General features: G+C 37.9%; 1 protein-coding gene across 3 annotated transcripts in view; it reads right to left on the reverse strand.

Annotated features, from left to right (window-relative positions):
* Window positions 1-1,464: 1,464 nt before the first annotated feature.
* RHOBTB3 (Rho related BTB domain containing 3) overlaps window positions 1,465-13,313 on the reverse strand; it is a 32,155-nt gene continuing 20,306 nt past the window's right edge. For all 3 annotated transcript variants that reach the window (XM_067464535.1, XM_067464536.1, XM_067464534.1), the window contains exons 8-12: window positions 12,780-12,900; window positions 8,471-8,644; window positions 5,490-5,656; window positions 3,330-3,426; window positions 1,465-2,517 (exon numbers count right to left, since the gene is read on the reverse strand). In XM_067464535.1, the coding sequence (XP_067320636.1) occupies window positions 2,402-2,517; window positions 3,330-3,426; window positions 5,490-5,656; window positions 8,471-8,644; window positions 12,780-12,900 (675 nt within the window). In that variant the 3' untranslated portion in view covers window positions 1,465-2,401. The remainder of the gene's footprint in view (window positions 2,518-3,329; window positions 3,427-5,489; window positions 5,657-8,470; window positions 8,645-12,779; window positions 12,901-13,313) is intronic.

Genomic DNA, 13,313 nt, shown 5'->3' on the forward strand with positions numbered 1-13,313 from the left:
CATGCGTACCCTACTGACTTACCAAGAATGTATTTGAATTTTACAATTAAAGAAACAACTTGGGATTGATTCTATTTTGCATATTTGCATATTAGTTACAGTACGTCAAACAAAAATACAAAAAAATGCTTTGTAAAGCCTTCATATACTGGTAATCCCATTAATGAGAAAGAGATTTGTTTCTAGTAAGAGCTTCACAAATGAATCAGAAGTTTTTTGTTTTTTTTTTTAAAAAAAAAAACCAATACAAAGCACTATTTACATGAGTTGTGTGGGTTATACAGAAGCCGTGCTTGGCGTAGTGCATCGTCCCAAAGTATGTGATGCATGCCAAGATTTTCCTGGTTGAAATGTCCCTATTTGTTCAGAGATCTTGTGAACAAGCCAATGGTATACATATAAAGTCCCAGAAGACAATGAGGGGCTACTTCAATTTCCAAAGAGGGCATCTAATCTTTCTGTCTCCTAGCCAGTCCAATCACACAGTTTCGATGCAGTCTGACTGGCTCAGTGTGAATTATTTTTTGTGTGTCAAGAGTCACTTGAGAAACTGCAAGTCGCTTCTGGTGTGAGAGAATTGGCCATCTGCAAGGAGGTTGTCCAGGGGACACCCAGATATTTTGATGTTTTACCATCCTTGTGGGAGGCTTCTCTCATGTCCCCACATGGGGAGCTCAAGCTGAAGAGGGAGCTCACCCCTGCTCACTTTGGATTCAAACCTCCAACCTGTCGGGTCTTCAGTCCTGCCGGCACAAGGGTTTAACCCATTACACCACTGAGGGCTCCTTTTCAGTGTGAACTGAAATGAGCTCATAAGAGGCAGGAGTGTTCTGCTGGCATGAAGGTTCTCTGGGAAGAGTAGTAGTGTCACAGGTGAAAGGGAGAATGGGATGATAAAAGGCGTTGAGTAGAGCAGTGTGTTTAGGCTCCTCTGACTCTTCAAGTTCTGGATCCGCAGTGGCAAGAGCAGCAAAGTCTTTCAGGAGCCTACTTTTTCCTACTTTCTCCTACCCAGTACCCCAAAATATAAATTATGAGTCCTCAGGGATTTTAGACACAACTGCCTCCTAGATGTCATGTTACACTAATAGCTTTGTTGGCACACAGGTTTCTAGAGAGAATACTTGCAAGGGCAGGGTCATGTTCTAGGAGAAGATCAGGACATAAGGTACTCTTTTTAAAAATGAAGAACTGGATCACTTATTATGATTATTTATTATTTTCTATGGGGAAGAAGATGCCCAGGCATCGATCATGCTCCAATCTGCTCAGGAAAGGCAGTGTTCAAATGACCCACAATGTCACTTTATATTGGTGATACTCTGGCTCTTCCTTCTGTTATTTTTGCCTGCCACTCCTCCAGACAAGCATTTCTCATTTTACAGACTGCTTCATGTTTTGCTAGAGCTTGTCTTTTATGGCTTGAAAGCCTTTTAAATTACCCTATTTGGATTTTTTTTAAAAAAATCCTTTAAGTCTTACTAAATTTTGTCTTTGCAATAGATGTTATTCCTGACTCCCTTACCTTTCCTTCAAGGACCAAAACCAACAACCACAAGGCCTTTTTGGTTCCTTCCCACAGCCAGAGAATCCTTCCTTTACAGATATAATTTGGAACATTTTCCATAAAGAAATGTTTGTGGGAAATGTTAAAAGCTAATTTGTTATTTACTTTGAAAGAACTAGCTCCTGCTGCAGACTTCTAGCCAACTTCAATTTTTGGTCCTTTGTGGAAAAACATTACAATGAGAACAGAAAAATGCGAAACAGCCTATTTGATTGGTGCTATTTCAGTTAGACATCTCAATGAGGTTCAACCTCAGTCATTTTTATGTATTTTACACTACTACAAAGGTTTGATACAGCTACTGGGGACAGTTACACTTGTGAATTTCTCATATAGAAATACACTACTAACAATTTTTACAGAATTCTCAAGAGGCTCGAAGGTAGTTACAGATACTCATCTGGAAAAGGGGGGCTTTCCTTCAAATCTTAGTACTCCAGGCTCCAAATCAGAGATGACCTACTCACTGGCTAGGACTATTACAGTCCAAACTCTGGAAGGCAACAGACCATATTCATCTAAAAAATACCTGAAATAGCACAGCATGAGTCAAAAACATATATATATATCTCTCTATTAAAAAAATAAAATCAGACACAGCTGCACAACAGAGCCACTTCCTGGTTAAATGGTGATGCTGTCCTACAAATCGTTTTCACATGCTGCTAAAAAGCACAGTAGTTATGCATTACCAAGTGCAATATAATATATATATCGTTTCACTGGAATTCAGATAAGTATTTGCTCTCCCATCTTGTGAAGTTGCAAGATTCCTGACATGATTACTGTCCTGTGACTCTCCTCTTTGCAAATAAGGAAGGATCAGTTTTCAGTTTACATTACTAGACAGTGGCATTTCCGAGAATGAATGTAGTTCCTGTATTCTGCAAGTTGTTTCAGGTACATACTAGATGGCCATCTATGCATCTCAACAAAATTGCGTTCTTCCACTGAAAGAAAAAAGAACGTGAAGTTTTGTGTCTTGTCATGACAAAAGATACAGGCGAAGAAAAGATCTAACTGGTAATTCATTTCAAACATCTTTGACTTGGGCTGGAACAGGATAGAAAGCTATCAAATTGGGTGGGTTAAAACAATATGGAAATACACAGCTTTAAAACAAGGATGGAAATCATGGCCTTCCTGGATTATTTTGGTCAATAAATCCCATCATCCCTCACTATGGGCCATAAATCTAAGGATCTTGGGGATTATAAACACTACCACAAGCCTGGTGATGCTGGGGGCTGATGTGAGCCTACTCTCTATCCTAAATGCTAGTATCAAATTTAATGCCAAATGCTCACTTCATTTTGGGATGCTCATCTGAATAACATGAAGCTCAAGACAAAATGTCATCATTCTTGCAATGAAAGGGGTGAGGTCTGTTCTTGCCTCAACTATTATTTTCAGATTTATTTTAATTCTTTTCACCCTCTGATGCTATTCTGGGCTTTAGTTTCACTAATCTCTAAAATATGTCTATGCCCATTTGAAACCTGTTGGAACCTGCCATTTGAGAACTTCTGGGACATTTGTGTTTTTCCCTTAGGAACCCATGAAATTATCTAGTACTGTCTGTGCCTAGCATATTTTGTCACTGTGTGCTTTAGAAAGCAGCAGATTGCAGCTAGTTTAGTGTTTGCCTAAAATCCTAATGCTCTGTTAAGTAAATGCACATTAGTGTACTCTTATTTTGATATAGAAAGGTCCAACTATAAACCACTTTTTTGTTTATTTTGGAAAGAAATTTGTAAATTACCTGAAAGGTCTTCAAAATCAGGTTTTTGACTGAAGATTAGGTAATTGGAAGCAATAAAATGGAGAAGCCAGTTTGAAAGGCAATCAGAATTATGAAACTGCAAAAGAGAGAGAAAGAGAAATGGAGGGAGGATCACCAATATTATATAGACAAGACTTTAGCTTGAAAAGAAGTATATAAATTCTTTAATTTCTAAGAACTTGATCCCCATATATATGGTCAAAAGGGATTAAATATGGTCTTTATAATGCAATTTCAAGACCTACAGTATAAGTAAGAATCAATTTATGTCTGTTTGCAGTGCAAAAAAAGTTTAGATATAGTAAACTAAAGAGGCAGGAAAAACAATACAAGAAGTATTTATTTTTTACTATTTCTTTTTTAAAAAGATGTGACTCTATAGATAGGATTCAAGATTGTGACTACTGGAATAATGGTGCAAATGTAGGAATAATTCTTCCCCTACCCACCTGCTGGTCCCTGCAAAAATAACATACACAGAGACATATCCTATAGTTTCTATTTGACACATGGTGAAAATTGCTGTTGATGTCAAACGGCAACATGACCAAGACACAGAAATCAGTTTGGAGCTATGTATGGAAGACAGCAGGATTATGTAGGTGGAAGCAGATTTGCTTCTAAATCACTAAAGTTACAGCACCTGCCCACAATTTCATAAGAAGAACAGAACCAAACCTCTGTTCTGTGGCACTGGATATACCAGTCTGTTGTAGCTCAGCAGCAGTCACAGCGGCCAGGGGCTGATGGATTCACTGATTATTTAGAGTTAGATGAGATTGTGGGCTTTCTTGGGATTCATATTGATACAGGTCAAGAAAACAAAACCGCTTCAGATAGTAAAGCAGGGCCTGAGAATATAATTGCCTCTGAGTCTCAAGGTCAATCACAGGAGTTGGAATCATCCTCTCAATATAAGGGATCAAGTGAAGACAAATTGGCAGGAAACTCTCATGGGAAAGCACCTAGTGATACAGACATAAACAAGGAAGCATGCTTGCAGATTAGAGCAGCTAGCCAACTTCGTAGATCAACACGACTTCATGGAAAGCAGAAATTCCATGGGAGACATAATTATTTCATGTCTGTTTATTAAGAGCTAATGTACACTGACTTCAGTTCAGGCAACATTGTGTTCAAGTTAGAAGCTAGGCCTGAATTCTCTAGTTCATGTTTCAAGCCTTGGTTTTGGATTTAAGAATCTTGGGAGTTTTTCCATGTTTTTATTTTGTAATTTTGTTCTAGTTTTGCTAAGCATATGTTTTGCTTGTGGACTTAAGCTGCCTTTGCATTTTGGGACTATCTTTGGACTGTGTTTCCTTTGGACATTGAATTCCTATTTGATTATCACCTATTTATTTATTTATTTACTGTATTTGTATACTGCCTTTCTCAGCCTATTTCTGACCTATTTGGCTTTAACACCTTTTCTTATTCCTGATTTTTTTTCATATACTTTTTATGTGTTTTTATAATAAACTGTTTTCCTACACTCTGGACTCTTGTGCAGTGCTGTGGTCATAGGTGGCTTCAGGCCTGGGATACAACACAGTCTTCTGTCAGATTCTGGATGAAGGCTACTATGTATTACAGCACAGAGTTCAAAGAAACAGTAACCCTCTGAGGTATCCATTCTCCAGACATATTATTACTAAAGATGGCATGCTGCTAGTCTCAATATACTTTTTCCTCGATGAGAATACAGAACAGATACTAACAGGAGGAAAAAGCATTCAGATGAACCTAGAATCTGTTGTTGTGAAAGAAATCAATTCACAAAACGATTTTGGAAGTGAAGAATCATAACAATGTAACACAACAAAATAATCTTGGGAAGAAAACTTTATCAGACGAGAGTGGAAGATGTTAATATTGATAGGGTTATAATCTCTGCTCCAGATAGGACTGTCATCTTGTGAAGCATCTGTACAGTCAGCCACCTGTGTGATGATATCATTTGCAGCTGCTGCATATAAATCTATGCCATAGAAAACCTCCTCACTTGAGTATTCAATTCCTTAAAATAAAAGAGTAAGCCTCACCCTCAGAAATTCTCCAAAAAGAATTTCTTAAGTGGACAGGCATTAATAAAAGTCAATCTGCATATATTCAATACTTTCATAACCAACCAGCACATACCTTAGCTTTTCGAAGCAAGCTTACAACACTCAGGCTTGTTGATGCTAATTCCCGACTCGGCATGCTCTGTAGCTGTGTGATAATATAAAGCTCACAGATGTGCTGGAGCCTGGACACCTGGTACATCTCTGCACAAATCAAAAGGGACATTGCTTGCAGGATGCTGCCTGGTAAAAATATCAAATGTGGGTTAGATTAGTGCACATGGACTAGCAAGGTAATTGGCATAGTTACATACCTTTGAACTGTACTGATCTATCTTTTTCATTCATATAGGTCAGTGGTCATTTTTAACTAACTTATTCAAGGATAATAAACTTCTTGATCTCTTGAGAAAATTCCTGAGATTTGATAGTTATAGAAAAGTTATTTTTTATATTACAATGCCAGAATCCCCCAGATGGCATAACGTTTTGAATCGTTATTGGGGGATTCTGGCATTGTAATATAAAAAATAACTTTTCTATAACTATCAAATCTCAGGAATTTTCTCAAGAGATCAAGAAGTTTATTATCCTTGAATAAGTTAGTTAAAAATGACCACTGACCTATATGAATGAAAAAGATAGATCAGTACAGTTCAAAGGTATGTAACTATGCCAATAGCCTAAATCTTTCCAAAGTGGCCATATAAAGAGTAAATACATAGATATTCAACCAAAAAACATGCAGATATAAAGCAGCAGCTTGACTTTCAGGTTAACCATCAATCACAAAACATCCTTCTTGAAATGAAAAGGTTTTTTTTAAGGAAGCTCAAAATACAATCTATGCTAGACCAAAAGTACATGAATTTCAGCAATCCCTGTGGAACCTGTAGAACTGAAAAACAGATAGCGGCTCAGGCTCTTGAGAGTTTTCCTTCGTCTCTGTGAAACATACTGCAGATTTTTGTACACACAAAGAGGTCTTGTTTTTCACTGTAGGGAGTGAAACACCCAAGGTTCTCCTTTTTCCTATTGCTAACTGGAAAACTCAATGTGCTACATAGATCGGAGCATGGCTATAGAATACTTTTGGCTTTTTCCTCAAAGAAAGAAGAAAACAAAGAAAACAACAGTGCATATGGAGGAAATAAAAGGAGAGTCATGGAAGAAGTGGTTTCTTTCAAAGTGCAGTTTCTTTTCCGTCTTTAAGGATTTATTCATAATCTCATGGATTACAACTTCAGCCTACAATAGTTATTAAATCGCTTGTACTTAAGTGGATTTAAAGATCAGGGCCTAAAACATGCACATTTATATTTCTTTTATATTTAGCAAGAAGCCAAAAAAATTAAAATAACATTTGGTTTGTAGGTTTGTTTTTTGCCAAATCAAAGTAGCTGCATACTATTTAGTAGGCTTGTGTATTTTGGCTTAACCTCGATCCGTTTCTGCGGACCGGGATTTGGCAGACCCCCATATCAGTTTTCGCATGACTTCCGAAAACAGGTGGGTAGCAGAATAGCTGTTTTTGGTCCGTAGCCAAAAAATGTGGCTAGATCCAGCCCATTTGTGGCAATGGGGAATGTACGAGGCTTCCCTTTCCATTCCTGAAAGCCTTTCCATTTTTCCTTCAAGGGAGCCTGGGTATCAGCAACAGGGTTGAGAAAGCCCCCATCCTGGGACCCTTTCCTTTTGTTCCCTTCAAGGGAGCCTGGGTTTTAGCAAAAGGGTTAAGAAAGCACCCTATCTGGCCTATAATGGGGAGAACTTCCCACAGGCTCCCCTTCCATATCCTTCATTAAGACGTGAATTAAAAGAATCAGAGTTAACATAACACTCTTTCTGCCATCCTTTTCCTTCTGTCCATAGAAGAGACTGGATTTAATGCTTTGTTAAAGCTGTTTCTTTCTACTCTAGAGGAGACAGGTTGCAGGCATGCATGCTTTCTCCCTGCACACAGATTTCTAAGGCATTTAAGGAGGCTTCCCACTTCCCTGGGAAGAAAGAGCAATCAACCTGGAGCTATCTCCCTGTGCTTCCTTTAAAAAAACCATCTTTTTTCTCTACTGCGGGCCCTGATTCTGGGTTTAAGGCTTCCTTAAAGCTGTTTCAACTTTCTACTCTAGAGGAGAGGTAACTAGGTGGCAGTAGTTTTCAGAGAATGGGGTTTTTTTGTGTTTGATGGGAATAATAATAATAATAATCTTTTAGAAGTATTTGAAGGAGAGGAAGGAAAGGAGAAAAGAAAGCTAAAAGAGTGACTCTCCCAAGCCCTCCGATCACCTGTCCCCGCATGTCCCCAACAAATAAAATGAATCAAGAAAATAAAAGAAAATAAAAAGATTAAATTGTGGTGCCAATTGGGGGGGAGGAGCCGAGATTGGCTGCCATGTGGTCCCATTTCAGACAGGAATCCATGATGGCTGGCCCCTTGCCGTTACTGGCACTCGAACAAACCGAAGAAGTCAGATTGGCCAAAGAAAATGGCTAAAAATGGATCTGGGCTCAAGCCTATTATTTAGCTAACATGGCTAAGTAGTAATGGACAGAGCCATTTTCTTATCAGGCAGTGTTTCAAGACACTGGTGAAGGGTGGATGGATTAGTTTCCAACTGACCCAAAGTGTCCTAATTGAGCAATACCGATCAGTCAAAACGCATTTGTCTACACTCTAAATATCTGTTTCGGCTACTTCTATGTTTGTCATCACATTGAAGCCTGTCAATAAGGGATTGAGGTACTATCATCCTCAGTGAATGCTAAATGGGCAGTTTGTAATTATATGCCACTCCTTTTCACAAACTGGTCAGATCTGATATTCTTGTTTGTATTTCTTAAACCTGGAGGTTAATCTTCAAACAAAAAATATAAAATCTATCACCATCTATTCCCAGCCATTCCTTCTATTGAGCTATCCCGTCACCTTCCCTGCCTCACTGATAAGCTATTTAAGTAGCACACAGTTTTAAAGGATGATTTCAGCATACTGTGAATGAACAAGGGTTTAACTGAAGATAAATTTGAAGATACAAAAACAAGTTCATATATGCTTACCTGGACAACAGGAGTCAGTATACAGATACTCTAAAAAAGACAGGAAAGTGTCTTTGGAAATCCCATAAACTGGAACCAGAAAACTATTTGATTCTATGTAGTTACCATTAAACATAGCTGCCATTACCTCACAGCGAGCCACCAGAACTGCTCTGTGAGCTGGCACTGTGGCACCTGCAAGAAAGGAGAATAGACGACACATAGATAACAATGACCTTAGTATCAACATTTGCACACTTCAAAATACTTAAGTGAAAAACTGTGGTTTCCAAAATTCTTTTAACCCCAATTTTAAGAGAACAGGACCATCTTATTTATTTATTTATTTATTTACTATATTTGTATACCGCTCTTCTCAGCCCTCAGGGCGACTCAGAGCGGTTAACAAAGCAAATACAAAACTTAAACATGATAAAAACAGTTAGAAACAAGTTAAAAGAATAACATTATAACAACCAATAAACATCATAACATCTCATCTCATAGTTAAAATCAAGATTCAGTCTCATCATCTAAATGTTCCATATTTCTATATTAGTTACACTGCCTATTCAAATGCCTGCTCAAACAACCAGGTCTTCACTTTATAGTAACACCTCTATTTAATGGAATCTAGAGCTACAGTACCTTCAATATACCAAAGGCTATTATCTTGCTGCTATCTCAGGCACATTTACTATAGTGATTAAGTATTACTTAATTCACTTGGAATTGCCTTTTGGTAAACATATTTAGAATTGCTCTGAACACTGTCTCAAAACTGAATAAGAAAGGGTATAACACCTATAAAGAAGTTTGCAGTAAAATGTTTGTGTATAACGTGTACCAACACGAGCACGGATATTTCTCTGACAAGGCAAGATATGTCAACACTGTAAGAACCCTTTGTCTTTTTGTTGTTGTTAATTGCTGTCAAGTTGACTATGACTTATGACAAACCTACAAATAGATATCCTCCAAGCCATCCTGTTTATCAACAGCCATACTCAGATGCTCCCCACTCTTTGACTGAGTACCCAACTGTAATGAGGCCTTCCTCTTTTGCTACTGCCTACTGTCAACCAAGCATTACAATCTTTACTAGTAAGTCATATCTTCTCATGATATAGACAAAGTCAGTCTCTGTTTAGCTATCATGGCTTTTAGGAAGAATCCAGGTTTCATTTGCTGTAGGACTCATTTGTTTGTCTTTTTGGAAATGGGAAATATGAACAAACTTAACTTTAGTGTTCAAATATATATCTTTACATTTCAGGATCTTATCTTCTGATGTTTTGGCTGCAGTCATCCTCCTAGTTAATGAATGAACCAAAGTATAGAAAATCCTGAACTATTTCAATGGCTTCAGCCTCTGTTTTGAAATTATACAAGTCAATCTTATAGTCATTGTTTACTTAATGTTCAACTATAAACCCAATCTTGCACCTTCTTCCTTGGCTTTCTTCAGTAATCATTCCAAGTCTATCCTATTTTCTGCTTGCAGAATGGTGTCATCTCTATGTCCTAAATTGTTGATGTGCCTTCCCCCAAATTTCACACCACCCTCCTCCAAGTTCCACTTTATGTATATTTTTGGAAGACAAGTTAAACAGAAAGGGTGATAAGAGGCAGCCTTGCATGACACCCCTTGTCAATGGGAAACTACTCAGTTTTTCCATATTCTGTCCTACCGGTAGATACAGGTTAGGCATCAGGACAATCAAATGGTGTGGGCCACCCAGTTTTTAATGTGTGATCCATAGTTTTTCATGGCTAATTCCGTAAAGCTTTTGTTATAACCTATGAAGCATAAACTGACATTGTTCTGAAATTCTTTGGCATCCTCCATTATCTAAAACATGTTGGCAAAATAATCCCTAGTGCCTAGTGCCAATTCCTGGGGACTGGAATATATACTGTTTCTAATCTGTGGGCTGTTGTTTCTGTTTCCATATTTGTTCACAGATTTTAGCTAGAACTACAGTAGTTCTGTCTCTGTAAATGAAGTAGGTCTAGTGGTATGTCATCTAGTCCTGGTGATTTGTTTCCCCTGAGTGCAAATTCTACTTTATTTGTCAAAACTGGAGGGTTGTTTTTGTATGGTTCTTCTTCGAATGAATCTGTCATCCTTTCACATCTTTTATAAAGTTCTTCCATATATTGTATGTGTTTTCTTAATTTCTTCTTGTTCATGTAATATGATTCTCTGCTGGTTGTAAAGCATCCCCATTTTTGGTTTAAATTTCCCTTTGAGAATTTTGTGGATGAGGTCTTTTGTTCTTCCTTTTTTGTTGTCATTTTCTGTTCCTCTGCACTGATTGCTATAGTAGCTCTCTTTGTCCCTGCACACAAATCTGAAGCTTTTCACCAGCCTGGATATGCCCTCAGTATCATGACCTATAAACCAGGATTCCTAGCTGGAATCCCTGATATATATGTATAAACATGTGAGATGAAGCCACAGGGAGGAGGGAGCAAGCTTGTTTTCTGCTTCCCTGGAGACTAGGATGCGGAACAATGGCTTCAAACTACAAGAGAGGAGATTCCATCTGAACATGAGGAAGAACTTCCTGACTGTGAGAGCCGTGCAGCAGTGGAACTCTTTGCCCCGGAGTGTGGTGGAGGCTCCTTCTTTGGAAGCTTTTAAACAGAGGCTGGATGGCCATCTGTCAGGGGTGATTTGAATGCAATATTCCTGCTTCTTGGCAGGGGGTTGGACTGGATGGCCCATGAGGTCTCTTCCAACTCTTTGATTCTATGATTCTATATTATTAATTCAGTTAGAAGGGATCAGCACTCTGTACATTCCCAACATTACTCTCATTTACTATGCCATATGTTTGTTTGTTTGTATTTGAATCTTGGCCCTGAAATGTTCTGGTTCTTAATTCTGTGTCTCCTAACAAAAAACTGAAGTGAATTCACTAAATTAAAATGCAGTTTATCTTCATTTTTGTGCCATGTTCTCAAGTTAGATATTTCCAGTTCTAAGACCAAAACCCACTGGAAATATAAAATATAAATTTATTATCATTGTTTCTATTTAGAACAGAAAGCTGCATTCCTGTTAGTATTAATTTATTCTTCTGTGGCATTTCCTTTCGAGACAAGCAATGAGATCTATTGTTCCCTTGACTACCAACATGAAATGTCTGAAGGGTAGCTCTTAAAGTTAGAGTGTGTTTTATTCTCCTTCAAAAGTCCATTTATTTTTTCTACGTATTAAAGACTACTTCCAGAAAAGAATCCCCTTCTACATTTGTGCCAGATTCACAAAGATTCAGACTTAGCTTAGGGATTTTCCAAGCTGAAAGCAAAATAATTAAACAACTCTTTAATCCTTTGCAAGCAAGAGTTTAAAGTTTGAAGAAATGTTTGTCCCTCCCCCATCTTGGACAGAAGATGTTAAGGGATGCAATCCTTCATATACTCTACTTAAATCCCAATGAAATCACTGAAACATTGTATGAATCAAATAATAATAGTAAAGCTTCTTTGCTAACAAAACAATCTATCAAATGAGAATTTTTAATACTATACTTGATAATTTTTCCCTCTACTTTTGTAGGGGTTGCCGGAACACAAAATTAGAAAAACTATACCTATCTCTGATGGGAGATAATGGGGTGCTATTTTTTCTGGCAGGTTATCTGCCATGGTCCCGGGGGAAGAGGAGGAGGAGTAGGCCTTGCCGACCACTTAAATTGCCATGCAGCTCTCAGTTCCTTTACTCTTCCTATGTGCTGCCAGTGTATTTCACTCAGGCCAAAGAAAAAAAGCTACTGAGGGGAACTGAAACATCCAGGATGAAAGAGGAGCCAGGATCTGCAGAGTAAGTAACATTGCAGACATGCGGGGCTGGCCCCTTCTCTCCCTGAATGCCATGAGTGTCTGCTTCCCCCAAAGGAAAGGAGGTACCAGGTGAAACAGAAACATGCAATATGCCCAGATTCTGAACAGTCCCCCACTTAGCTCCAGGTGACAGGGCAGCTATATGAATGCTCACATGGCAGCCACAATTTTGAGAGGTGGGGCAGTGATGCAATAATTACAATTAATCAAAACTGTGAGAGTAAAATCCATGAATGTGGAGGGCCAACTGCATTGCATTTCCCCTTCTAACAGAATATAAACAGAATAATTAAAGAAGAAACACATTTTCCCCATTTTCTCTTAACAGATTTTCAGTTTTATATTTCAGAAAGAAACAGCGAAATTCCATGATAACTGAGTCTTTAAAAAAAGTATCACAAGGCAGTTCATCACCATTTCATATTATCATAAATAAAAAGTAAGTAAGAAAGCAAAACACAAAAGATTGATATGATACCTTGTATTTTGAACATGACATCAGCTAAAACAGTTGTATTAAAGAAAAGCCTGAGGGAGCTGTTACATAACTGTAAAGGTCTTTTTGACAAATACGATCTGCAATTCCGCGAGCTGTTAATCTGAAAAATGAAAAGAGTTATGAATGCCAATTCTTTTTATCTTTGTTACTACTTTTACAGAAAAATACATAGACAAATCACTGCCCTATCAATTTCTTTGATGCGTTCACTTCTGATCTGTAACACGTATAAGCATTTGCAACATTTATTATCTTCAGTTTCATCTCTACTACCGCAAATCATGATCATATCATGTTTCTTTCACTAAAGATCATTAGATGCATTAGATGCATTTATATGTGAATGGGGCATCTTTAAGTCAAAGCAAGGCTTGCTGAAATGAACAGGAACTGTGTCAGTGTACACTTCCAACAAAAAAACTTCTCAATAAATTGTTGGGTTAGATCTGTCTATCTTCTGCTTTTGTCCTTAATAGTATTCAAAACTCAGTGGTTGAGATATCTGCCTCCATT

The sequence above is a fragment of the Anolis sagrei genome, chromosome 2 (genome assembly GCF_037176765.1).
Source record: "Anolis sagrei isolate rAnoSag1 chromosome 2, rAnoSag1.mat, whole genome shotgun sequence".
NCBI lineage: Eukaryota > Metazoa > Chordata > Lepidosauria > Squamata > Dactyloidae > Anolis > Anolis sagrei.